Raw genomic sequence first — 24,691 nt, forward strand, 5'->3', positions numbered from 1 at the left:
CAGATTGTGGGGAAGAAGCAGTTTGGGGTCTATGCTCCCCAGGAACACCCCCAGTGGCCAATGCAGGCAGATTCCAAGACCCTTCAGCAAACAGTAAATGTCTGTTCAGCAAGCTCCTGCTTTAGCAAATTGCACTGAAATAAAGGTGAGATAAGTTAGAGCACTTCTGCAAGGGGCTTTTTGAACATCTGTGCTTAGCCAAAGGGACCAGGAATTAAAAAGCAGCATATGCAGAGGTGGATTAAGATTCATTGGGGCCTTGGGCCAAGATTCAATGGGGCCTTTGCTACACACAAAACCACTGCCTTAGGCAAATTACTCAGATGCATGGGATCACCATAAATATATAATAACACAAAAGCATCCCAGTGCTTCAAAATGGTGGCAAGGTGCTTGAACTAAAGTTTGTGGAATGAACTTTAGTTCAAGTGGTGCCACCACCATTTTTAAGCACAGGGATACTGACGCACGAGAAACCATGGCACTTGAATTAGAGTTCTCAGAGCCGCTGTAATTAAAGTGCCACCCCCCTCTCACAGAGCACATTTAAAAGTGCCAGAGGCAGCTGCCTAAGTCTGTCCAGCAGGTCTGAGGAGGAAGGTTCCTGGCTGCCCAGGGCTGGATGGTCTCTGAGCCAGGCTCTCAGCCGCTCACAGCAATGTTGCATGACCTGTGACCCGACCCATTTGCATGTCTGCATCTGTGTCTGCACATCTCTGCATCTGCTGCTCACTCCCAAGCCACAGCCCCCTCCACCCTAATGTTGCCCCTCACTCCCAAACCACAGTACCCAGCATCCTGACAGGGTGTGCGGGGATCCCCCGCCCTTCCCAGGCTCCAAGCTCCACACACACACACCCACAGCCCCCCACATCTTCACAAATAACACTCTACCCACACACACAGTTCAAAAATAGCCTCTCATGAATTACATACCAAAACTCTTGATTTTTAACAGTTTGTCTCATGATTTTTGACAGGGTGGGGGTTGGCAGTACTCCACTGATTTTATTCCCCACCCCCAACCTGGTTGACATCTGATACCTACAGGTAAACAACTAGGACCCTCCTAAATGCTCATTCCTGCAGAACAGGTTTCTAAAGACTGGCTTTTTCATACCCAAGGGATTTCTGACCATCTTTCATATCTCTCATCATTTTTAATTTCTTTTTTTTTTTTCCCGAGAGGATGTGGGGGTCCAAAAGCTTATAAATAACAACTTTTAAAAATTATTTTGTTAGTCTAATAAAAGATATCGCATCTACCCAAAGACTCCAGCTACAGGTCAACACTGAGCCCCCTCTACCCCTACCTGTTCCTCACCCATTGTCTTGTGGCATTTTCATTGACTGGCATTCTAGCATAGTGACTTTTGGGATAACCCATCCTGAAAGAAGACTCAAACTGGCCAAGAGCCATGCTCCATTTCTTGTATCTTAGGACATAACAAATGCAGTCAGACTGGTATAACCACCACTACAAGCTATCTTTTATTAGACCAGCTAAAATAGTTGGAAAGTTCTTTTTTGCATGCTTTCAGGTACAAACACCCTTGTTCAGGCAAAGAGAGCATCTGGAGGTGTTTTGTGCTCTTCCTAGATGATCCAGGAAGGTGAAGGGAGGGGAATGTTGACCTGTACCTGGATTCTTTGGGTAGATGCAATATCTTTTATTAGACCAACTAAACAACAGCCAAAAAGTTGTTATTTGCAAGCTTTTTGACACCCACATCCTCTCTTAGACAAAAAAACAAAAAACAAAAAAGAATTAAAAATGACAGTATTGCCAACCTCACCCTGTCAAAAATCATGATATAAACTGTTATTTAAAAAAAAAAAAAAAAAAAAAAAATCAAGAGATTTGGTATGTAGTTCATGAGAGGCTATTTTTGAATTGTGGGGGGGGGGGTGTTATTTGTGAAGGTGTGGGGGCTGTGGGTATGTGGAACTGCACAAAGTGATGTGCTTGCTGCCGCCAGGCTGTACCCCATTCCCCGCCTGTCCAGCAGCAGCAGGCATATGGTATCACGCAGCTCCCAAGGCAGAAGCAGCAGGGCACAGAGCCTGCAGCAACCCACCTCCATATTGCGAACAAATCCAGGGGTGTGCCTCCCCCTGGGTACACACAGCGGTGAGAGCCCCCCACTCCCGGATGAGCCGCCTAGGCTCCAACCATCCTACAACCCGCCCCGGGACCCTATTCACTGCAGCCCCTGCCCCACTCCCTCCATCACTGTGGGAGCCTCTATCTGCCCCCCACCACACCTCTTCCCTCTCCTCCCACCCCTTCCCCTCCACAAACTTATCTGCTGGGTAGTCTATGTCTGTATGTGTACTCAGCCACAAACCCTCCTCCAATAATATTTTCTCCCTCACGTCTGAGAGAGATAAGGCCAGAAGGACAACAGAAGCAGAGGAGAGTGGGAGACAGAACAGGAGCAGCTGAAGAAGGATCGTTGGGAGTGCAATGAAAGGTTGGCCCACTGGGAGTAGCATGGCAGAAAGATACAGAAGAGACCATAGGATGCCAGTCAAGAGTGGAGACTATAGATAAAGGCAATGTTAACCAGTGACAGAGTGCAAAAGGAATCTGATGAACAGATACAATTCTGGGAAGGTACTGTTCAAGATATTGGTTGTACAGATGGAACCAGCATAATGGCTTTCTCCAACTGAAAGACATGCAACTAACTTACTGGAACAAAGAAGGATATGACAAATTTTGTGAGACATGCAGAGAAAGGGGGGAGGGAGGAATTAAAAGGGTTAAAGTTTGTAGCATCAGAAAAGCAAGGGAAAGCGTGATTATTGTCTGAATGTATATGGATACATCAAAGGAAGCAGACATAGACAGGTGTCTGGAAAAATATGTGCAGCAGGTTCTGTGGATAGAGAAAATGAGGGATAACCATAGTATTTGGACAGGGACTTGGAGGACTCAATCAGCATTAAAACCAAATGACTAGACCCAGGTGGGGTGCAGCAGGAAACTGGAAGCCTTCCTAGCTGCAAAAGCAAGCAGGCAGCTAACAAGAGAAACAGGGATGGGGGGAAGGGCTAGAGCTGACCATGACAAGCAGCGGCACAGATGATCCTCAAAAAGACAGATACACTCAGTTTAACAGAAGTGCAACTGCACCGATTATAGCTTCAGTTAAATGTCAGGAATGTCTAAACAAGGAAGAGATGGGAACAGGTCAAACCATTGTTAAATCAAGTAAAGGCAGACATGATCTACCTACAAGAATATGGTATACTGGGGGAGAGGGATTACAAATGTTTTGAGACGAGGCAGAAGTAGGGACTGTCTTGATGGTCAGGGACAATTGACAACAAAGCAGCTGGAGTGGCAATACTATTCAAGAACCCAGAGGTGGAAGCACAGAAGGTAGAAGACATCACTGGTAGACTGAAGTGAATGATAACATCAGCCAGGCAAGCAGAATTAGAAGTTTTCAATGTATAGGCATCACTGGAGTGAAAGGAGGAAGGCTCTGCTTAGAAAGCAGTTTATTTGGTCAGAGGGAGACCACTGATAAGTGGGGGACTTCAGCTGCATAACAGAAAGAGGTGACAGAACAAGGAAAGGAGGCGGCAGAACTTCAGACAGTTTATCCAGATTGTCACAAATACAATTAAAAAGTCATTACGAGATGTGTGGGCAAGGGAGAAAGTTTTCATCAGAACTGACTCCAGCGGAAAGGAACAATCAAGAACTGACTTTGTGTTTGTATCAAAAGAAACAGAGATAAGGAAGAAAGAAACCATATGTGTAGCATTTACTAATCACCAGATGCTGAATGCAGAACTGAGTCTTGGTAAAAGCCCCATAAGGAAAAAGGGTGTGTGGAATCTCTTACAAGATAAAGAGGTATGTCAAAGGTACACAAGACAGCATAAGGGGTGGAGAATACTAAAAAAAATATTTTTAAGAGTATCAGAGAATGGTGGATGATGAAGAAAAGGACGGGACAATTCTTCAGGAAGGAAGGAAGGCCAAAAATGGAAAAAAACGAACGATCTGAGAGAGCTACAAAAATCTGCAGGAGCTCCTAAAAGGAGCTGAAGGAAGACAGATACAACAAAAACTAGAAGAAACAAAGCAAGAGATAGAAAGCTGGTTTAAAAGAAAGACGAGAGAAAAATGTTTTTAGCACAAGCACCCTGGGTGGTAGAAAATGAAGAGTGATCCTTACATTTTTTGGCTAGAGTGAAGACAGCAAAAGGAAAATTAAAAGCAGTTCAGGAAGGTGGTACTAGGTGGAAAAGCAGGAGGTGTTAAATGCAATGTGAAGAGTTTATGAAGAGCTATATCAGAAGGAGGAAATAGACAGGAATAAGATGAAGGATTGGCTGGAAGAGACTGAAGAGAAAGTAGAGGAGGAAGAAGCAAAGATGGAAGAAAAGATAAGCTTAAAGAAAGTCCAGGAGTGTTTAAAAACCTTTAAGAGGGAGATCACCAGAAGCAGACCTATGAAATTATATGAGAAGTTTTGAGGATAAGTAGAGAGGGATAGAGCAGAAGTTTTGAGGAAAGAATGGAAACAGGGGAGGCAGGAAAAGATTTTACAATAGGCATTGTGATCTTACTCTTCCAGAAAGGGGCAAAGGAACTCTTGAAAAACTGGTGACTGATTATACTCCTTAATATGGAATATAAGTTAATGGCCAAGACACTGGCTTTCAGGATGAAGAAAAACTTCCAGAAGACAATACATGAAGACCAAGTATGCACAGTACCAGGTAAAAGGATCTCCAAAATGATCAGAGAGATCAGATACACTGTCCCACATCCAAGACAGGAACACAAATACAGTTATAGCAAACCTAGGTTTAGAATAAGTATGTGACAGAGTGGATCATTATTCATGATGATTACATATTTGAAGTGCTAGGAAAATGGGGTTCCCAGAGAAAGTTGTGTGTTGAATAAGGCTATTATATAGAGAAGCAGAGTCAAGTCCAAATTAACGAACATCTAAGTGGGACCTTAAAAACCCATACAGGAGTGAGCCAAGGGTGCCCCATCACCACTGTCTGTGTGTGGCATTGAAACATTAGCACAAAGAATAAGAAAAGACAAGATCATAAGCAGAGTAAAGATACTGTGAGGGGGTGAGGTAAAATGCATCTTATACATGGATAATATGAATGCAGTAGTTAGAGATAAACCTTCTATGGAAAGGGTGCTAAAGCATACATCAGAGTATGGAGAAGTGATGGGAACTAAACTAAATAGATTGAAAGGAGTGCAGAACTGGAGGGACTTGGAGAAGTTCGGCCTTCAAATAAGAGAGAGAGAAATTAAAAGTGCTAGGGGAGATCCTAGGATGGATGCTGAGGGGAAAGGTGATACAGCATGGAAAAAGGTGATGGCAAGGATACACCAAATACTTTGGTTATGGTCCGGAAGAATGCTGTTCTTCGCTGGAAAAGTGGTGGCAGTTAAGGCTGGGTTACTGCCAACTATTCTATATATGTGGCAACAGATAGCAAAACTACAGAGGAAAATGTGCGTTCTTATGGAATGCCAAAAGAGAAAGATTGGCTAGCGCTGAACTGTACAAAGCAATAGAAATTGGGGGATGTGGGCTGCCAGACTTGGGATTGTTCATGTATGCCAACTATGTAAATGCAGTATGCAGGGCAGTATCAGAGGGAAAGGGGAAAGCAGTATTTATCATTGGATTTCATGCAGCTGCGATTTTGAGGAAATGAGGAATATATCAAACCTCTTTGAAGAGTCTGTGGGTGTGGCAACCACGGAGTCATTGCATCAGGATGGAAGGTTTCATACAGAAATAGGGAAGGTAGGGCTGGTAGTCCAGAAAGACTGTAAGAAATTGATGAAAGCAGTACGAGAAAGAGACATGATGGCACTGGAGGGAAACTTCACAGAAGAACAAGTAAAGAAGGTGTGGGGAGCAGTGGTGGGTAAATAACTAAAAGGAGAACATGCTGACCTATCATAGATGGTTGTAAGAAATATCTTGCCAGTGAGAGAGATGCAACACAGATAAAGCTTAATGAGCTCATCAAGGTGCCCAATGGAGAAGTGCAAGGAAGAAGAAACCATGAGACGTGTTTTGGGAGTGTACGTATAACAAAGGGGGGGTACAAAAGAATCCACCACTTTGAGCATCACCGAAATAAACTGACAGCACAGGAGATGGTACTATATGGACTCATACCAGAGAGACTGGAGGAAATACTATTAAGGACTTTATTAGCATATATTAAAACTAGTTTATGGAAAGTAAGAAACCTCTGAGTTTCTAAGGAGGCAATTTTCACTGAAAGAATGGGCCTGAAGCTAGGGCTGCATGAACTAAAATACTACATCAATCAGGACTAGGAAGAGATCAGAGAAGAAGTGGAGAAGTGAAGAAAAAAGAGGACAGAACATGCTTGTTTCACTCAACCAACAGAGAGGACTGATTGGAGGGGTGAAGAGTTTCAGGTGGTTACTGAGGTAACTGTTTTCCATGGGGTTCTATATGAAGGAAAAGAGTTCTGTATGAGTTTTTTTTGAGGAAGCTGATGTATGTTGTTTAGAGTTTAATATATATAGCTGTATGTTTTTGGATACGTAGTGTTTGCAATATGAATTGTTGTTAGAACAAGAATGCTCAATATGTAAAGCTTTGCAAGTGCAGGGTGAAAAGCGTGTTTTAAATAAAATTTGTAAACAATAACAATAATAAAAAAGTTCCCATCTGTATGTTTACCTCATGGGGGGTCATATGCTATATAGTCATGCTCAGTGTTGCCTGCATTTAATCCATTTAGTTCGTTTCTATTACTGAGCACATGCTGCTTGGCAGCAGTTTAATGATAGACAATCTATTTAATAGGGGTGTACCGACAGAGATTTTTTGGGCCGATACCGATGGCCAATTTTTAACAAGCCATGTTGTCTGATACCAATCCAATTGCCAATATGCAGCCCAGCAGTACAGAGAGCAGTGTCTGGCTGGTAAGTCTGTTGGGGGGGAAGGCGCGAGGGAGGAAGGAAGGGGTGTGGGGGGGAGCAGGCTGAGGCCCAAGCAGTGAGGGAGGGAGTGGGCTGGGACTGGGGCTGAGGCAGGGGCAGGTGCTGCACAGCTAGGGTGGAGTGCGGGACAGAGACATGGGGAAGGGGGGCAGCTCCCACCACTGCGTGCACCCCGGAAGGGTATGTGCCCCCGGATTTGCACTTGGGGCAAGGGTAGCTTGGGGCCGGGGCAGTCTTGATGGCAGGGCTGGGCTGCACTCAGGGTAGGCGGCAATGCTGGGAGTGAGGGTGTGGGGAGCTATGGCAAATTTTGGGATGGCTGTCACCCCTCCCCGCAATCCCCCTCCTAGCACTGCCACTGCCCGCCTCAAGCAAAGCCTGACTCAGCCTCCCCGTCAGGAAGAGCCTGTTGCCACCCCCAGTCCCAGCCTGCAGCAGCAGCCCACCATTGCCCCATGCGCGAATCCAGGTACATGCCATCCATGCCCTCCCACAGTGAGCCTAGCCCCACCCCCCCACATTGCCTGATGAGCCACTCGCAGCTCTGTTCCTCCCCAGCTGTGCAGTGCCTGCCTAAGCCCCAGCCCCACTGCCTCCCTCACCACAGGGGCCTCAATCTGCCGCACCACCCACACAGCCCTTCCCTCACAACAGTCTTACCAACCTGACCTGGCTGCTCTCCACACTGCCAGGCTGCACTCCTGGCCACTTGCATGCTATGCTGCAGCTGCGTGCATGCACACAGCATTTATCAGTGACAGCATAGGCCACATCAGCCAAAAGAAGGGGACTGCCAATGCCGTCAATTTTCCTTACGTGGTGCCGATTCGATATGGGACCAATGTATCAGTGAACCTCTAGTATTTAATGTTTTTATTTGTATGCAACTGTAAGACAAGGAGGTTTTTGCCCTATGCTGATTTTGGCTGGGGGGGGAAATCTCATCTTGTATTTGAGCAAATACAGTAGAAGGGTGCTTTTCCTTTGTTTGTAGAGTACAAAGGACAAAAAAAATAGCTTTGAATGGAAAAATCCATTGACATTCAGCACTACAATTCTTTTATGTTACAGCAAAAAAGTAAGTTAGGTCTTAATACACTTCATACCTGACAAAGAATGGCTTCTCCTCTAATGTCTCCATAAGTCAGGTGAATAATAACTATATCTTTATCTGGATTATTTAAGCAACTCAGTGGCCTTGCTCTCTTGATATCTTCCTGAACATCCTCCTCAAAAACACTGCCACTGGTCAGAAGGTTTAATTTAACTTCTGTGTTGTCTGCTTTAAAGAACACCAGTTCATGGATGGTCTTCTTCAGTTCATTTTTTCTCTTCACTTTTATACTGTCAAAAGTAAAAGAGGTAGAAAGTCCTAAAATCTTTCCACCTTTTGACAAGAAGGTCAGAAATTGTTTATGATTGTCCTCAGAAATGGGTTCCTCTGTGGCAATGACCAACAACAAAGAGTTATCAAGCCATGGAACTTTCAGAATTTGCTTCTCCAGCAATGGGTAGATTACATAATTGTCTGGATCAATGCATTCCTTGAGGATTGATTCTATCTGCTCAAATTTTGTTTTCATATAGTCAGATCCCACATAAACCAAAATGTTAGGAGGCTTCCCACTAAGATTTACTCTTTTTATGTCTCTTGCCAGAAAGTCATCAGTAACTTCTTCCAAGCTGCCACTGCAATCATCAGGAAGTTCTGGAATGTTTTCTGCAGAGGCAAATCTTACTGACTCAATGGTACTGCTTTCAAGTTGCAAGCACTCATGACAGCTTGAAAGATGAAGATGGTGGTGTTCTCCAGAACCTGTTTCTTTATCAGGAAGGTTATTAGATTCATCCTGAGACTCATGTCCTCTCTCTAGCTTGGATCTCTCTGCTTGCATCCCTTCACCACCTCCTCCTGGAGGATCAGCTACATCTGATTCATATTCAGCAGTAGCCTCTAAAGGTATAGCAGGGGTTAGTTCTTCCATTTCTGCACCATTAGCACTTTTCTTCTCTTCCACAGCTGAGGCCACCTGTTCTAACTTCTTAAGAGCAGATTCCTGTAAATGAACAGCTGAGAGAGAAAAATGATATAAAATACATAAAAATAGTAATGTTGAGTATCAACAGCCTTAATATTCAAGGTGATTTTCAATTAATTTCAGAACAACTCATTCTACTACTAAACATTTTCTCATTTTAGAAAATAAGAACTACCCACTCCCTGAAACGCAGTGAACTCAGGCCGTTTACCTGACATACTGGGAATTTATACAGAATTCAGGCTGGAAGCCAAATATTCTGTTCTTGATTCTACCAGTGATTCATTATGTAACCTCTAATTTCAATTGTCTTTGATTTTGAGAGGCTAACTTGAGACATTTAGAGGGAATAAACAACTATTTTTGACACTGAAGTCAATGTTGACTGTGCACGGTTCAAATATGCAAGGCAGAAGGTAGAGTAGGTATGTACCTTAGAGTAACTAAATAAGATATGCTTTCAAGAACTCAAGCTGCAGATGCTGTGAAAAGACAAGAACAGAGCAGTGTCTGTCTATCTAGACCTGACTTCTCTGCCTGGACAAAGGTTCATAATTTGGAAATAGCTGAAGCAGAACATCCCTTATGCCTTTCCTGTGGGGTGCTTCTAGCAGATGCAGCATATTTTAGTTCACTCAGTGTAGTTCACTCAATTTGGCCTGCTCCACTCTGACTGAGGAAAAGGAAAAAAAAAAGTGATGGACGAAGCCATAAAAAATACTGGTCCAGACTGAGGAACAGAATGGAGACTTGGCTCATTGTTGTTCCCAAATAAGCTGTATAAACCTGGATGATAATGAACACGGTAGAAGCACTGACCTATAAGTTTTTTTGTACTTTTGGGGGGCAACAGTTATGGGGATATGGAAAAGTATGAATTATTTCTGCACTGCAGTAAGAAAGGGATAGCTCTAAGCCCTTGGACCAGAACAGATAAGGACCCAGAAAAGCAGAAAGTAAAAAACTAATTGGAACTGGTTTAAAAGTTAACAATGGAAATACAAAAATAGGAAAAGATTTCTGATCCAATAGAAGGGACACCGCAAAGAAGTGTCACCATAAAATTTACAGAACAATGAGGAAATGGAAAGAAAATTACTTTTTTTGCATGGTTATGCAATTTTTTTTCATTCCTACAGTTAAACAAACAAGAAAAATGTTTCAAACTCCAAACATTTTAATTAGTTTCACTTTTCTTGACAACAAAAAGCAGAACAGGGCATTGTACTGAATTAAACATTTCTTTCTGGGCACTCCTAAGAAAATCAAAGAAAACTAAGGCTAAATTAACAGGAAGAAGAAAAGTGGTGATGTCCTTTATGTGACAGCCCAGTGAACTGTGAACATTTCCCAGTATGTGGGAGATGTAGGTATAATTTCCTCTGCCTCAAGGTACCTGAGCCCACGTATTTCCCCTCAAGACAATATACCAGCCACCATGCTGAAATATATTCTGGGACTGGATGCCCTAAATTTCTTCTGTTCACAGTACCCTAAAACTGCCTGATAAGGGCAGACATTTGATCTAGGGTAGGGGCTGGCAACATTTGACAGCTCCAAGCACAAACTACTTCCAACCTGGCCTGTATCACTGCTGCTTAAGCTGCTGCCAGAGCTGTAACTGCAGTCACCACTCCCAGCCCTCCCCCCACCCAAGTGCTGCTACTGCCATTTCTCCCTACCACATAGGTGAAGGACCCTTCTCTCCCTCCCCCACAGCATCACAAAAATCCTGACTGCTGAAATGCTGGCTCCTGGTTCTGCAGGCCATATAAAATGGCTCTGTAGGCCAGATCCAGTCATAGGTTGCTGGTAGGGCTATGCGAAGCTTCAGTCCCCAATTTAATTCAGGACATTCAGCCCAATTTGGTGGCCAAATCTCCAAATCCAAATCGAATCAGGAGAACCTTTAATCTCTCCAAATTGAATCAGAACCCCCCAAATTGATTCAGAAAATCAGCAATTTAGCCATAGACACATCTTTAAATGTTTTTTCTACATACCTCAAGGTACCAGGTGGCTCACGAATACTGAGATGCTGGGGCGGATGGAGTGTCCCACAGGAGTGTGGGGGGCTCCCCAGCACACTCTGCAGCAGACTTCTGGTCCACTTCTGGGTCCACCAGGAAGTATGCACGGGGACCCCCCACAATGGCAACTGGTGCCTCCTGGGTCAGGGGGCCACTCAGTGTCCCCTTGTGGCCAGGCGCTAGAGGGGGGGACACCCAGCGGACCCAGAAGTGGACCAGAAGTACTTCCAGTCCACTTCCAGGTTCACCACCAAGCATGCTGGGGGGCCCCCCATGCTCCTGTGGGATGCTCCATCAACCCCAGCATCGCAACATTCACGAGCCGCGCCTGGTACCTCAAGGTACATAGAAAAAACATTTAAAGATGTGTCTATGGCTAAATTGCTGATTTTCTGAATCAGCATCGAATCTTCAGATTCGGATTTGGATGAATCAAATTGGGGACAGCGATCTGAATCAACGAATCGAAACACTGTCCCCCAAATCAGGCCACATCTGAATCCAAATTGAATCCATTTTGCACACCCCTAGTTGCTGGCTCCTTCTAAGGGATCCCACCTTTTACAGGAATGTCCTAGGCAACATGTTGCAAGATAAGATGGGTATCCCTCATTTTCACCTGCTGGAGCTTTACTACCAAGATATGAATATTCAGTAATCCAAACAGCAACGGTGAAAACTATCTTGTAATCAGGACCTAGGTTGCAAGTCCCTATTCCAATGAATGGCGTTTCAACCACTAAAGGAAGTCATGAAACCCACAGATATTCAATTACTCCAGATAACCTCAAGCTTGAAGTGGGGTCATCCAGTCCCAGAATATATTTTAGCATGGTGGCTGGGAGGATTCAAGCTTCCTGGAAATTGGTTTATGGCTCAGAGACTGTATTAAACCAGCAAAACAGCAACAATAGTTTAGATCGAATATTCTGGGAGGGGATACTTTCAATTGCACAGATCAGATACAGCACTTAAGATGTTATGGTATAAAAGGAGAACTGCCATTTTCTTTTCCAATGTTGACAGCATTGGCCTGAAATCTTTCCAGATCAAGCTATTCAGACAATTAGGCTCAAATTTGTTAACTAAAGCAACATTTCAGTAAATAAATTATATGCCAAAATTATTTAGTTAGCTTGATCTTTGCAACTGTTACATTAACTTTTCTAAAAAATTGTGCTACAGCATCTCATGTCTTCAGGGACATTATCATAAATCTAAATTTTTGCTGACATTAACTTTGGCTTTTGTAAGACACAGTAATGACCTGGGCATTTAAATATAAATGGTTAAATATGGTATTATTTTGAAGATTTCTTGAACAATTAATTTTCTGGCTAGCATTGCTAATACGAATTTGTACTAGACTTAGTAAACTCTCCAAGTCAGGCAAACTTGAACAACATATTTCAATTTTCAATATGCGTTAGGTGTTAAGTGGAAGAAACTTAAAATGTTCCCTTTGAAATGAGCAACTTACTGTGTCCTTCTGGACAATATCTACTAATATGCCAAAAGTATTTTTCTTTGTATATATGTATTGAACTTACAAGTATAAATGTAAAACTAGTATGCTGCACTACAGATAAAAAGATTTATGAGGATACTTACAAACAATCTTGTTTGGCACCATTCCATTATCCATTTGAAGTCTGTCTTCCATGAATGCTATTCCAAGGTTACTGAAGTTATCCACACTTGCTTTGGCAATTAATTTATATGTTTCCCCAGATTTATAAGCCAAAGGTGAACAATAGTCTGACCACTTCACAATCTAAGAATATATATTAAGAAAAAAAATCTAGTTGTAATTTCCAGATCTAGAGAGAAGAACTTAACCAATATTTACAATACTATATACATAGGCATTTCTAGGACAGAAAAAGGGACGTATACACATGTATATGTGTATGTGTTACACGTATATATAGAATGTCCTTATATACAAGGGAGAAAAATATATATTATATAAAGGGAGAGGACACACACACACACACAAAAAGGTGATTCCATATATAAAGTTGACATTGTAAATTTCCAGGACAGCAATCTTAAACCAAAACAATAAGAAGTGAAGCCAACATGGGAACATCAACATAAACATAATAGCAAGGTCAGCATAAACAGAACACAGCACATCCTCAGAATCTCTTTAAAAATAAAACTCTTTTCCCTAAAACCACCATGTCTTTAAAGCAATGACCACTGCAATTAACTTAACATTTGAATCCCAGACAGAGAAGCCATTTCCAACATTCAGTGCTACACACAAGTGCATCCCCCCACGACTGAGAATTGTGAGTACATAAGCCCAAGAACAGCCAAAACATTCACAAAGAAAACTTATCAAAGGAGGGTCATGTATCAACCGATACCTGGTACAGGACTTGATTTCTATTTAGTCCTGACAGATGTAAACAAAGGCTGAATTGAGTTTTGAGAGCAACAGGTAAGCACAAGTACTTCTTTCTCAGAGATCAAAGTTTTGAAATCTCTGCAGAACACAAGCAAAAAGATTTACTATAGTAAGCAGCATGGAAAGAACTGTGTTCTGCAGCTAAATCTCTTCACTTCCCTTTTCAATTCAGAGCAGCAGCATGTCTTTCAGCTCAAATATGTTAAGAAGAATGCAGAGACAAGCAGCAGAAAGGCACCATGGATTAAGTTAATCAGAGTCTTACTTTTATATAGCCTTCAAAATCATAAATGGAACACAGCAAACTTCTACAGCAACTTCAATAACCATGATGGGAAGTTGGTAATAAAAGCGCTATAAAAGTGATGCTCTTAGACTTCTATCTGAAGAGTATCTCAGTTTGCGCCAAGCTAGAGCCAGGAAAACATACTATGGGAATAACTAAAAAGTTTAGAGATAAGGTTTTTAAAAGTGACAAAAAATAAATCATCAACATTTATAGTTTCATAGGAGCTAGAGTCGGAAGGGACCTAGGTAGATCATCTAGTCCGACCCCCTGCCTTAGCAGGAAAGAGCACCGGGGTCAGATGACCCCGGCAAGGTGCTCATCTAACTTCCTTTTAAAAATCCCCAGGCTAGGAGCCTGCACCACTTCCCCTGGAAGCTGGTTCCAGGCCCTAGCCACCCTGACTGTGAAGTAGCGCCTCCTAATATCTAATCTAAACTTACCCTCCGCCAGTTTGTGACCGTTATTCCTGGTCACTCCTGGCAGCGCACGGGGGAACAGGGACTCCCCCAATACCTGCTGATCCCCCCTGACCAGTTTGTAGCAGGCCACAAGGTCCCCCCTTAGCCTTCTCTTGTGGAGGCTAAACAGGTTCAGGTCCCGTAGCCTATCCTCATAAGGCCTGCCCTGCTGACCCCTGATCATACGAGTGGCCCTCCTCTGAACTCTTTCCATATTGTCCACGTCCCTCTTGAAGTGTGGCGCCCAGAACTGGACGCAGTACTCCAGCTGCGGCCTGACCAGTGCCGCATAGAGGGGGAGGATCACCTCCCTGGACCTGCTCGAGATGCATCTGTGGATGCATGATAGGGTACGATTGGCCTTCTTGACTGCCTCCCCACACTGCCGGCCCATGTTCATCGTGGAGTCAATGACGACTCCAAGATCCTTTTCCGTCTCCGTGCTGGCAAGAGGAGAGTTCCCCAACCTGTAAGTGTGGTGCCGGTTCTTCCTCCCCATGTGCAACACCTTGCACTTATCAGTGTTAAACCCCATCCTATTCTCATCCGCCCACCGTTGCAACCTGTCAAGGTCAGCTTGTAGCCTATTGCACCCTTCTAGTGCACCCACATCCCCCCACATCTTAGTGTCATCAGCAAACTTGAACAGGGTGCTTTCTACCCCCTCATCCAAGTCACTGATGAAGATGTTGAACAGTGCAGGCCCGAGGACCGAGCCCTGCGGAACCCCACATCAAGCCTGATGAAAAATCTGTATCTTCTCAAGAAGACCAGGACAGGAACACAAAAATAAATTCAGCCATACAGATAGATAAAAAATATTTTAATCTAAGTCTATAGTATGCTAAGGATTTCAAATACACAGACTAGTTGTGAGATTAAGTTAACCTTCGCAGCAGAGCCTTTTTAAATAGTAGCAGACAAATGAACTCCCTACAGAATACTACAAATATTTTAAAACTATTGTCACCAGAGTGTTTTGGTACAGTTTTCCCTTTTTCCACTAAACACAACAGAATTAAAATGTCTTTTTAACACCATATTTAATAGTCTGAAAAGTAATTAATTCTTGGAAAAATGTCTATTTTAATTGCTACTACCTCAGCAAATACTCAAACAAAAATTTAGCATTATTATTTCTTAATTTATTATTTATGTAATCCACTTCTGAAGGAAGACAGTGTCAGATACAAAGCCTCATGTTTATTTGCAGTTCCTGAGTAAACGAAGTCTAATGTTGTGCTAGAGCACCATTTCCCAACTTTTTCTGCCCCACGGCACACTTACCCAGCCTTCTCTGCCCCTCACAACACCAGCCAAATGCAGGGGGCAGGGTAGCAAGCAGCCAAATGCTGAGCCAAGGTGGAGGGGAGAGAGGAGGGGCTGAACACTGAAGGGGGGGTTGGCAAGGGGCCAAACGGAGAACAGGTGAAGGGGGTATTGGCACAGGGCTGGCCGAGGCGCAGCGACAGTACGGGCAGCGGTGGCATTACTGCCTGTAGTCACACATCCCTGGGAGCCACGCCCCTCCTCCCCAAGATTCCGTGGCACACCTGGACGTGGCTGACAGCACACCAGTTGGGAAACACTGTACTAGAGTTTAGATGTGCATGACAAACTTGGAGGGCTCAGATTTTAACTGACTTGGTAAGAAAACAGCCCCAAAATTGTTAAAGAGACTCAACCAGGCAGTTGAACTAAGACTACTTACTTATAATTGCTACATTTTAAAAAGAGGTCTTAAACAAGCTAAAATATTGGATAACTTCACTCCAATCATAAGTCAGACAAAATATATATTACTGAATTAGAGAAAGGGGTATCTGGGTGAAGTTCAAGTGCTTATTTTATGAAAAAAGGTTGAACTAAATGATTAAATGGTCCTTTTGGGCACTAAACTGTTAACTTATGAACTGTAAGTAAATTAGTGAAATTAGGAAACAATTTTCAGCTATTTGATTTATGTGGGTGTGCGCATACATGTACATTCATGTGCATGTGTGTGCATGTGCATACACACACACAAATAAAATCATAAATACATATTTCTACCTCATCTGAATGAGCAGAAGAGTTTATAAAAGCAAATATCCAGAAGAGAGGCTGAAATTGCCCTAGATTCATATGAAACTGTGATAAAATGTGGATAACTATTGTTTATGCATATATAGCTTAGAGGTTTTATGCAACCAATAATTCAAATGTTAGAATATTCTCATTCAGCCAATGTTTTTGAAAATATAGCATGCATCAACCATGATAATAAAGAAGACATTTGTTTTATATAGAAGTGCACCAATACATCGGTCTATATCACAACAGCACCGATAAAAGGAAAATTGACATTATCGGCAATCAGCCTTTTTGTCTGATATGGCTGATAGTGCTGCCAATAAATGATGTCTGAATGCGCACAGCAGCAGCAGTCATGCAGCAAGCCCAGGAGCTTGGAGAACAGAATCCAGCTGGTAAGTCTGTTGAGGTGAAGGAGCATAGGGGAGGGAAGGGGTGTAGGGGGGCCAGATCAAGGGACCCCATTTTGAGGGAGGGAGTGGGGCTGGGGCTGGGGCTGGGACTGGGACAGAGGCAGGGTCAGGCACTGCCCAGCTGGGGCAGGGCACAGGATGGAGCTGCAGGGAGTGGGGGGTAGCTCCTGCTGGTGCATGCACCCCTGGGGCAGATATAGGGAACATTAGCCCCCCCAGATCTGTGCACAGAGCAAGGATGGATTGCAGACTGGAGTCAGGGGATGTACTGGGCTGTACCTGGTAGGGTTGGTGGGCTGAGGGTGTGCTCAGGGCAGGTGGCAGCAGTGCTGGGAAGGGAGGTCTACAGGGGAATCCACCTCATAGGCCCAGTCCCAGCACCACCACCACCTGCCATAAGTGCAGCCCCAGCCCAACCCCCACACCAGAAAGAGCCCAGTGCAGCCCCTGGTCCCAGCCTGCAGCAGCAACTTGCCCTTGCCCCACACACAGATGCAGGGGGAAAATGCCCCCTATGCCTGTCCCGAGGGTGCACACAGCAGCAGAAGCTGCCACCCCCCTCCCTCCCCATGCCCCCTGGACAAGCTGCTTGCAGGTCTGTCCCACAAGCCACCCTGGCTGGGCAGCACCTGCCCCTGCCCCAGCCATACACCCTCAATCACCACTGGGGCCTAAATCTGCCCCCCCCAACCCCAACAGACCTACCAGCTGGATGCTGCTCTGCAAGCAATCGGATGAGTATCCTACTTAAAACTGCCTATTGTAATAAAACAGATGTTATGAAGATTGTGTTATTACTATATATTCCAGTTTTTCATCCATGAAGGACCTCAAGAACATTTTCAAATATTGAAAATTTAGTTTCAACACCCCGTGTGAGATAGATAAATTGAAGTCTGCTGCTCATTTTACAGGAAGATGAACCTGATTTGGACCTCATTTCAGTACTAATTTTAATTAGCTTATTCAGACACTCACACACACAAACACCTTGTTAAACACCTTGTTGAATCGGCATCTTTAAGAAATGCCAAACCCTAGAGTTCATTTACTTCAGCTACTTTTGCAGTTGTTCAGTATATTTGAAAAAAAAGTAGGCCCTGAAAATGATTTATTCAAGATCATATTGAAAGGCAAGAAAGAATAAAATCTCAAAATCTTGTAATTCCTAACTCTGTGAGTTGACCACAAAATCATCCTTCTTTACTAACCAAACTTGTCGAAGAGACACACAGAAAGGCAAACAGGTTCTACCCAGAATATACCAAAAATGAAGACCACTGATAACAGAAGGGAGGGATACTCACTCAGTATGGCAGAAGAGAGTCTTCTACAGGAATAATGACGTACAACCTTCCTAAGTTTAACAAGCTAATATAATCAATGCCCAGCCTATTTCTCTTCTTATTTCACAAATCCAATTTTCCCTTCACTCACACAGTAAGAGAACATTGTATTATGCTTCAGGATGCAATCATTGTTCAAGAAGTAGATACAGTCGGAGGTTACAATCTCGATCGAACTTACATTGTCCATGTTCCTTATCTCCATTATACAGATATCTACTTCATTAAGCATTAATTTTAATTTTAAAATTTCTTGGGCAGTTAATATCAGTACATTAAATTTGTCATAACTACGTTCTTTTAAAGAAATTAACAGTCACTTACCTTTTTTGAAGAGCTAGATATATTCTGTAAATCTGTCTGAGCAGAAACACTTTCTGTCACAAATGCAATCTGTTCTGCTTCAACTATTTTATCAGTATAAATAAAGGGAGTTATAAGAAGTAGACTCCATTTGTTTAAGTCATCCAGGGACTGAAACAAACAAGAAAATCATCATCATCTTTTGAGGAAAAAGATGTCAAAAAGCACATTTTAATAATTTATATTTAAATTATCCCCAAGCTATCTTGGGTGTTCATCAGACAGTTTTATACAAATAGTCCCAATTACTTCACAATTTCTATGAAGAGGAAAAAGTGAAGGTATAAATAATTAAGCAGTATTATGCTGACAGTTAACATAACAATGACAATCAAGACAAAAAGCAGTCTTTCCACTAGTGCAGATCCAAAATTTATTGAATATTCCTCTACTTAACTTTCCGTTTTGCAAACCTTACTCAAATATCACATAAAGTTGTATTTTAATGCATCTGCATAATTCATGACCTAATTCTATCTTACATATAAAAAAATGAAGGTACAATCCTCAAATTAAAGTAAAATGCTCATGTTTAATCTGAATACATTGTAGAAAAATCTAACAAAGTTATAATTAGACAAATACTGTCGAGTTAAAATGCATGTTAATTTCAAAAAGCAGATGTCAAGCAATACATTCCTTCTGTGACATCCTACTTTCTTTTATAATTTAAAAAAGCATTAAAGTTTTAAAAAATGGAAACAAAACTGTATGATGTGCTATAAGACTTATAAGTTGGAATGTCATGATTTTCATGCATTTAAGTTTTCAAAGCATTACAACTTTTCACTGCATGCAATGAGGAAAATAAGTCCAACATTATATAAAAGAGATTCTATTTAGTGTACTACCTCACACAAAAAAAAAACAGTATTTGCTTAACAAGAAGTCTTTAATATAGCTATACAGGGAAGGAAACGACAATCCTGTTTATTATTAAGAATACTTAGGAATATTTCTAAATATGAAATTTTAATACAGGCTGATGTGTGTAGGTTGTAGCTGTGTTGATCTAAGGACAAAGGCAGAGAAGATTCTTTGGGTAAATCCAATATCTTTTATTAGACCAACTCAAATATTTGGAAAAATTCTGCTTAGCGAGCTTTTGGACACAAACACCCACCATCAAGCTGAAGAAGCATCTGCAGATGGTCTGTGCTCTACCTGGATAGAATGGTAAAGCAACCAGACACCAGTAGGTATGCAAGCTAATTTAAGCTAACACAGGCTAATGTAACAGTTACTTATTGATTATACATCATATATGATGTTTATAATCATACTGCCTAGTAAACACACTATTCATATCAACTAAAATATGAAAGACTTCTGAAATTCCAATGGTAAGGCAGATTCTTTTAGCTCTCATCAAACCAAGCCCTGATTAGTCTTGTATTACAAAGCCAACTATGTGATAGATATTGCCCTATATAACAATGGAAAATATCGAAAATTATTTGAAACAGTGTTTATTGAAAAAGAAATAGCTCTTTCAGTACCACCAACTGCAGTAATTTTCCAGCTTTAAAAACCTAACCCTCTAATGACTTGGCTAGCTATTTTGATATCACAGTATTTTTACATAATTAACCCTATTTTCTTAAGGTACCTAGTTCTTTTTACCTAAACATGACAAACAACTTGCAAAAAAACCCAAAAAACCCAAACCAAACAAAACAAATCCCCCTCAATATTGTACAGTTTGTTAAACATGTTAGAGTGTTAAATGCTGTCATTAGAACATATATGACAGTTAGGATTTTGCGGTAGAGGACTGTTCTAGTCATGATGGTCCTGGAAATATACAACACAAGTATTTTGTGGGCAATGACTTTTATGGGACCAACTGTATATTTGGGAGAGATTTAAACAAGCTTTAAAGCATAAGATACCTTTCCTCGGGTCTCACTTGAAGAAGGGTGCTCTGCAGCTAGTCTAAATCTCTACAAGCTATGCAGTTGGTCCAATAAAAGGTATCACTCAGTAAGAATTCTGTTATCATTCTACCCACAAACTAATTTTAAACTGATTTTTCCTGCTGTTTTAAATTAATGTAAAACATTTAAAACTATACTAAATATATTTTTGGCACTAAACCATATGGGGCAAACTAAATTAGTGAAACAATTATGAATCTTTATTAATTCCCTATAAAAGCATGTACAGTTCTCAAAAAAAGGCTTGACCATATACATTAATATAGGAAAGCCAAGGCTGCAACTGAACTCCAACTAGCTTCAGGCCTCAAGGACAACAAAAAGTCCTTTTTCAGATATGTCGGGAGCCGGAGGAAAAGCAAGGGCAATGTTGGACCCCTGCTAAACCAGATGGGGCAACTGACAACTGACGCCCAGGAAAAAGCCAACTTATTAAATAGGTACTTTGCGTCAGTCTTTCATCAGTCCCATGGGATGCCCATGCCTGCTATGGGACAGGGAGATCCGGGTGATGGGGATCCCCTAACCTCCATAAATGCTGACCTCGTGAAGGAACACCTTGAGAAGCTGGATACCTTCAAGTCAGTTGGCCCTGACAATCTGCACCCCAGGGTACTCAATGAGCTGGCGAGCGTCATAGCCCAGCCCCTGGCACGGATCTTTGAAAACTCCTGTCGCTCTGATGTAGTGCCCGAAGACTGGAAGAAGGCCAATGTGGTGCCGATCTTCAAGAAAGGGAGGAGAGTGGATCTGGCTAACTACAGACCCATTAGCCTGACTTCTATCCTGGGGAAGATCTTGGAAAAGTTTATTAAGGAGGCCATCCTTGAGGGACTGGCCCAGGCTAACATTCTAAGGGACAGCCAGCACGGGTTTGTTGCGGGTAGGTCTTGTTTGACCAATCTCATTTCCTTCTATGACCAGGTGACCTATCACCTGGACAAGGGAGAAGAGATTGGTGTCATATATCTTGACTTCAAAAAAGCTTTTGATCTGGTATCCCATGATCACCTCTTGGCCAAACTGCCCAGTTGTGGCCTTGGCTCCACCACGATTCGCTGGCTGGGAAATTGGTTTCATGGTCGGACCCAGAGGGTTGTGATTGATGGCAGTCACTCATCATGGTGCCCTGTGACCAGTGGGGTCCCTCAAGGCTCTGTCCTGGGACCCATACTGTTCAACATCTTCATTAACGATGTGGACATTGGAGTCAAGAGTGGACTGGCCAAGTTCACCGATGACACCAAACTTTGGGGCAAAGCATCCACGCCAGAAGATAGGCGGGTGATCCAGGCTGACCTGGACAAGCTCAGCAAATGGGCAGACGAGAACCTCATGGTGTTTACCACCGATAAATGCAAGGTTCTCCACCTTGGGAGGAAAAACCTGCAGCACCCTTATAGGCTCGGCAGTGCTACATTGGTTAGCACTACAGAAGAAAGAGACTTAGGGGTCATCATTGACCACAAGATGAACATGAGCCTCCAATGCGATGCTGCGGCTAGTAAAGCGACCAAAATGCTGGCGTGCATCCATAGATGCTTCTCGAGCAAATCCCGGGACGTCATTCTCCCCTTGTACTCGGCCTTGGTGAGGCCGCAGCTGGAGTACTGCGTCCAGTTTTGGGCTCCACAATTCAAAAAGGATGTGGAGAAGCTTGAGAGAGTCCAGAGAAGAGCCACGCGCATGATCAGAGGTCAGGAAAACAGATCTTACGATGACAGGCTGAGAGCCATGGGACTCTTTACCCTGGAAAAGCGCAGGCTCAGGGGTGATCTGATGGCCACCTATAAGTTTATCAGGGGTGACCACCAGGATCTGGGGGAACGTCTGTTCACCAGAGCGCCCCAAGGGATGACGAGGTCGAACGGTCACAAACTCCTGCAAGACCATTTCAGGCTGGACATAAGGAAGAATTTCTTTACTGTCTGAGCCCCCAAGGTCTGGAACAGTCTGCCAGCAGAGGTGGTTCAAGCACCTACATTGAACACCTTCAAGAGTAAATTGGATGCTTATCTTGCTGGGATCCTATGAACCCAGCTGACTTCCTGCCCTTTGGGCAGGGGGCTGGACTCGATGATCTCCTGAGGTCCCTTCCAGCCCTAATGTCTATGAAATCTATGAAATATACATTTAAATGGCAATAACATAACAAAGTCTTGATTTACATAAAAAGCAATATTAAACAACTAACATAGGATATTTGTAATGGAATATATTGCAAAAATCTTGGAATCATAGGAAAAAAGGACAGGATAAGACCAAAAGGTCAGCTGGTGCAATCTCCCCCTCAAGGCAAGATCATCTTTATTTGAACAATTCCAGACAAGTGTCTGTCTAACCTGGTCTTGAAAACTTTCAAGAATGGCAACTCCATAAACACTTAAGCACCCTCATAGTGAAAAAACACCCTACTAATACTGCATCCAACTTAAATGTCCCTAGTTACAAGACAGTTACTTCTTGTCCTGTTCCTTGTAGCCAGAGACAACAATCTACTATAGGGGTGGGCAAAATGCAGCCCGCAGGCCGAATACCGCCTGCCAGGCCATTCTATCCGGCTCATGGGGCCCCTAAAAATTTGAAAATTAATGTTTATCTGTCCCTGACTGCCCGTCCTGCAGCCCTCAATGATGTGGCAGAACTCAGTAAGCAGCTCTCTGCCCAAAATAATTGCCCACCCCTATCTACTACAATCCATCCTTTTTATAACTACCCTTCTTAAAGCATCTGAAGACTGTTATCAGATCCACCAAGTTTCTGTACTACAGACTAAATAAACCCCATTCTTTGAACATCTTTCCATAAATCACATTTCCAAGACCTCTTATCATTATTATCAGTCTCTGCTGATCTCTTTCTAAGTTAATACAACCCAGTACAATATTGGCTTCTCCAACCCAATAAGAGCACACTGTTTACTCATACTCAGCCTGTGGTCTACTCAAATCCTCTGTTCCCTTTCTACGATACTGCAGCCTAAACTATCATATTTGTGTATGTGATTGTTCTGTCCCAAGTACAGGAGTTTGCACTTGTCTTTACTTAATTAATCATTTGATTAATTCATGAGCATTTCTCCAGTTTATCAAAATCATGCTGAATCCTAATCCTAGTCTGCAAAGTGTCTGTAATGCCACATAGCTATATGGACTCCAACAGGTAAGACAGCACTCAGAGAACTGGTAGGCAGGACTCCAAGAGTGAGAAGTTGGAGGGGAAAAGCAGTCCAGAAAAAACTGATTGTGCTTTAAGAAGACTATATCAAGGGTAGAAAAGCAAACTATCCCAAAGTGAAACAAGGATAGGAAGTGCAGCAAGAAGCCAGTCTAGCAAAATGGCAAATATTTCAGTGAGCTAAAACTCAAAAATGAATTTTACAGAAAGTGGAAACTTGACCACGTTACTAGGGATGAGTATAAGTGTATTACTCAGGTATGAAGAGAGACAAATCAGGTAGGTCAAGGCATGATTTGAGATGCAGCTCAACTACAGGAGGGTTGACTGCTACACCAGAATCCAGAAGTGACTGGCATATTGTGGACAGGCAGTCAAATGCTGCAGACCCAGGCTCCCCTCCCTGCTGCCCTCCCTCAAGGGCCTCCACAGCCCAGCAGGCAGGACCTGGCACAGCAAGGCAGAATGGGGCTAGATGGAGAAGCTTGTGAAACTCCTGGGAGCTTCCCACCACCGTGGCAAGGTGCCCCACCCATCCAGCAGCAGTGAAGGGCACAACCCTGCACCGCCACTTCTGCTGCTGCCAAGCAGGCAGGGGGGGCTTCGCTATGGTGGCATGGGGCTCCCAGCAGCAAGAAGCTTCTCCACTTGGCTCTGCTCTGCCCCGTCACACCAAGTCCCACACACTGGGCCATGGAGCCCCCAGGAGGAGGGCAGCAGAGCGGACAGCCCAAGCCTGCAGCAGGCAGCCTGCCCCTGCCCCAGCCCCGTGCACAAATCTGAAGGATACATACTCCACCTTTCCCCTCCAAGAGCGTGCAAAGCAGCAGGGAGCCAGCCCCCCGATAGAGACATAGTCCTTTTTCTAAGGCATTTACAATCTACTTGATAAGCATACTTGCCCGGCGCACACATCTGGGGAGAAATTCTTCACACTCAAAAATAACCGGCAACTTTTAAATACATAGGTATAAAAACATCCTTCTCCTGGGGGCCTTAAACTGCGTGCCAAATTTCAGTCAAGAAGGTGTCAGAGCAAAATTTTGATTAGATGCTGCCAACACAAAAGATTGAGACTGACATGCATACTGGACTCTGTGAGTGGAAAGTTCCAAGGCTCACCCAGCCCTTGCCCGCTGGGTGACCTGCGGACCTG

General features: G+C 43.1%; 1 protein-coding gene and 1 long non-coding RNA gene across 3 annotated transcripts in view; one reads left to right on the plus strand and one right to left on the minus strand.

Moving 5' to 3' along the window:
• HLCS (holocarboxylase synthetase) overlaps positions 1-24,691 on the minus strand; it is a 195,795-nt gene that overhangs the window by 160,369 nt on the left and 10,735 nt on the right. For both annotated transcript variants that reach the window (XM_090060519.1, XM_090060511.1), the window contains exons 2-4: positions 18,383-18,532; positions 12,675-12,837; positions 8,101-9,065 (exon numbers count right to left, since the gene is read on the minus strand). In XM_090060519.1, coding sequence (XP_089916645.1) covers positions 8,101-9,065; positions 12,675-12,726 — 1,017 coding nt within the window. In that variant the 5' untranslated portion in view covers positions 12,727-12,837; positions 18,383-18,532. The remainder of the gene's footprint in view (positions 1-8,100; positions 9,066-12,674; positions 12,838-18,382; positions 18,533-24,691) is intronic.
• The window catches only part of LOC149874368 (uncharacterized), a 131,475-nt gene that overhangs the window by 104,575 nt on the left and 2,209 nt on the right, over positions 1-24,691 (plus strand). The window lies entirely within an intron of this gene.

Source organism: Crocodylus siamensis, chromosome 1, assembly GCF_052110815.1.
Source record: "Crocodylus siamensis isolate JL-2025a chromosome 1, ASM5211081v1, whole genome shotgun sequence".
In the NCBI taxonomy this organism is placed as follows: Eukaryota; Metazoa; Chordata; order Crocodylia; family Crocodylidae; genus Crocodylus; species Crocodylus siamensis.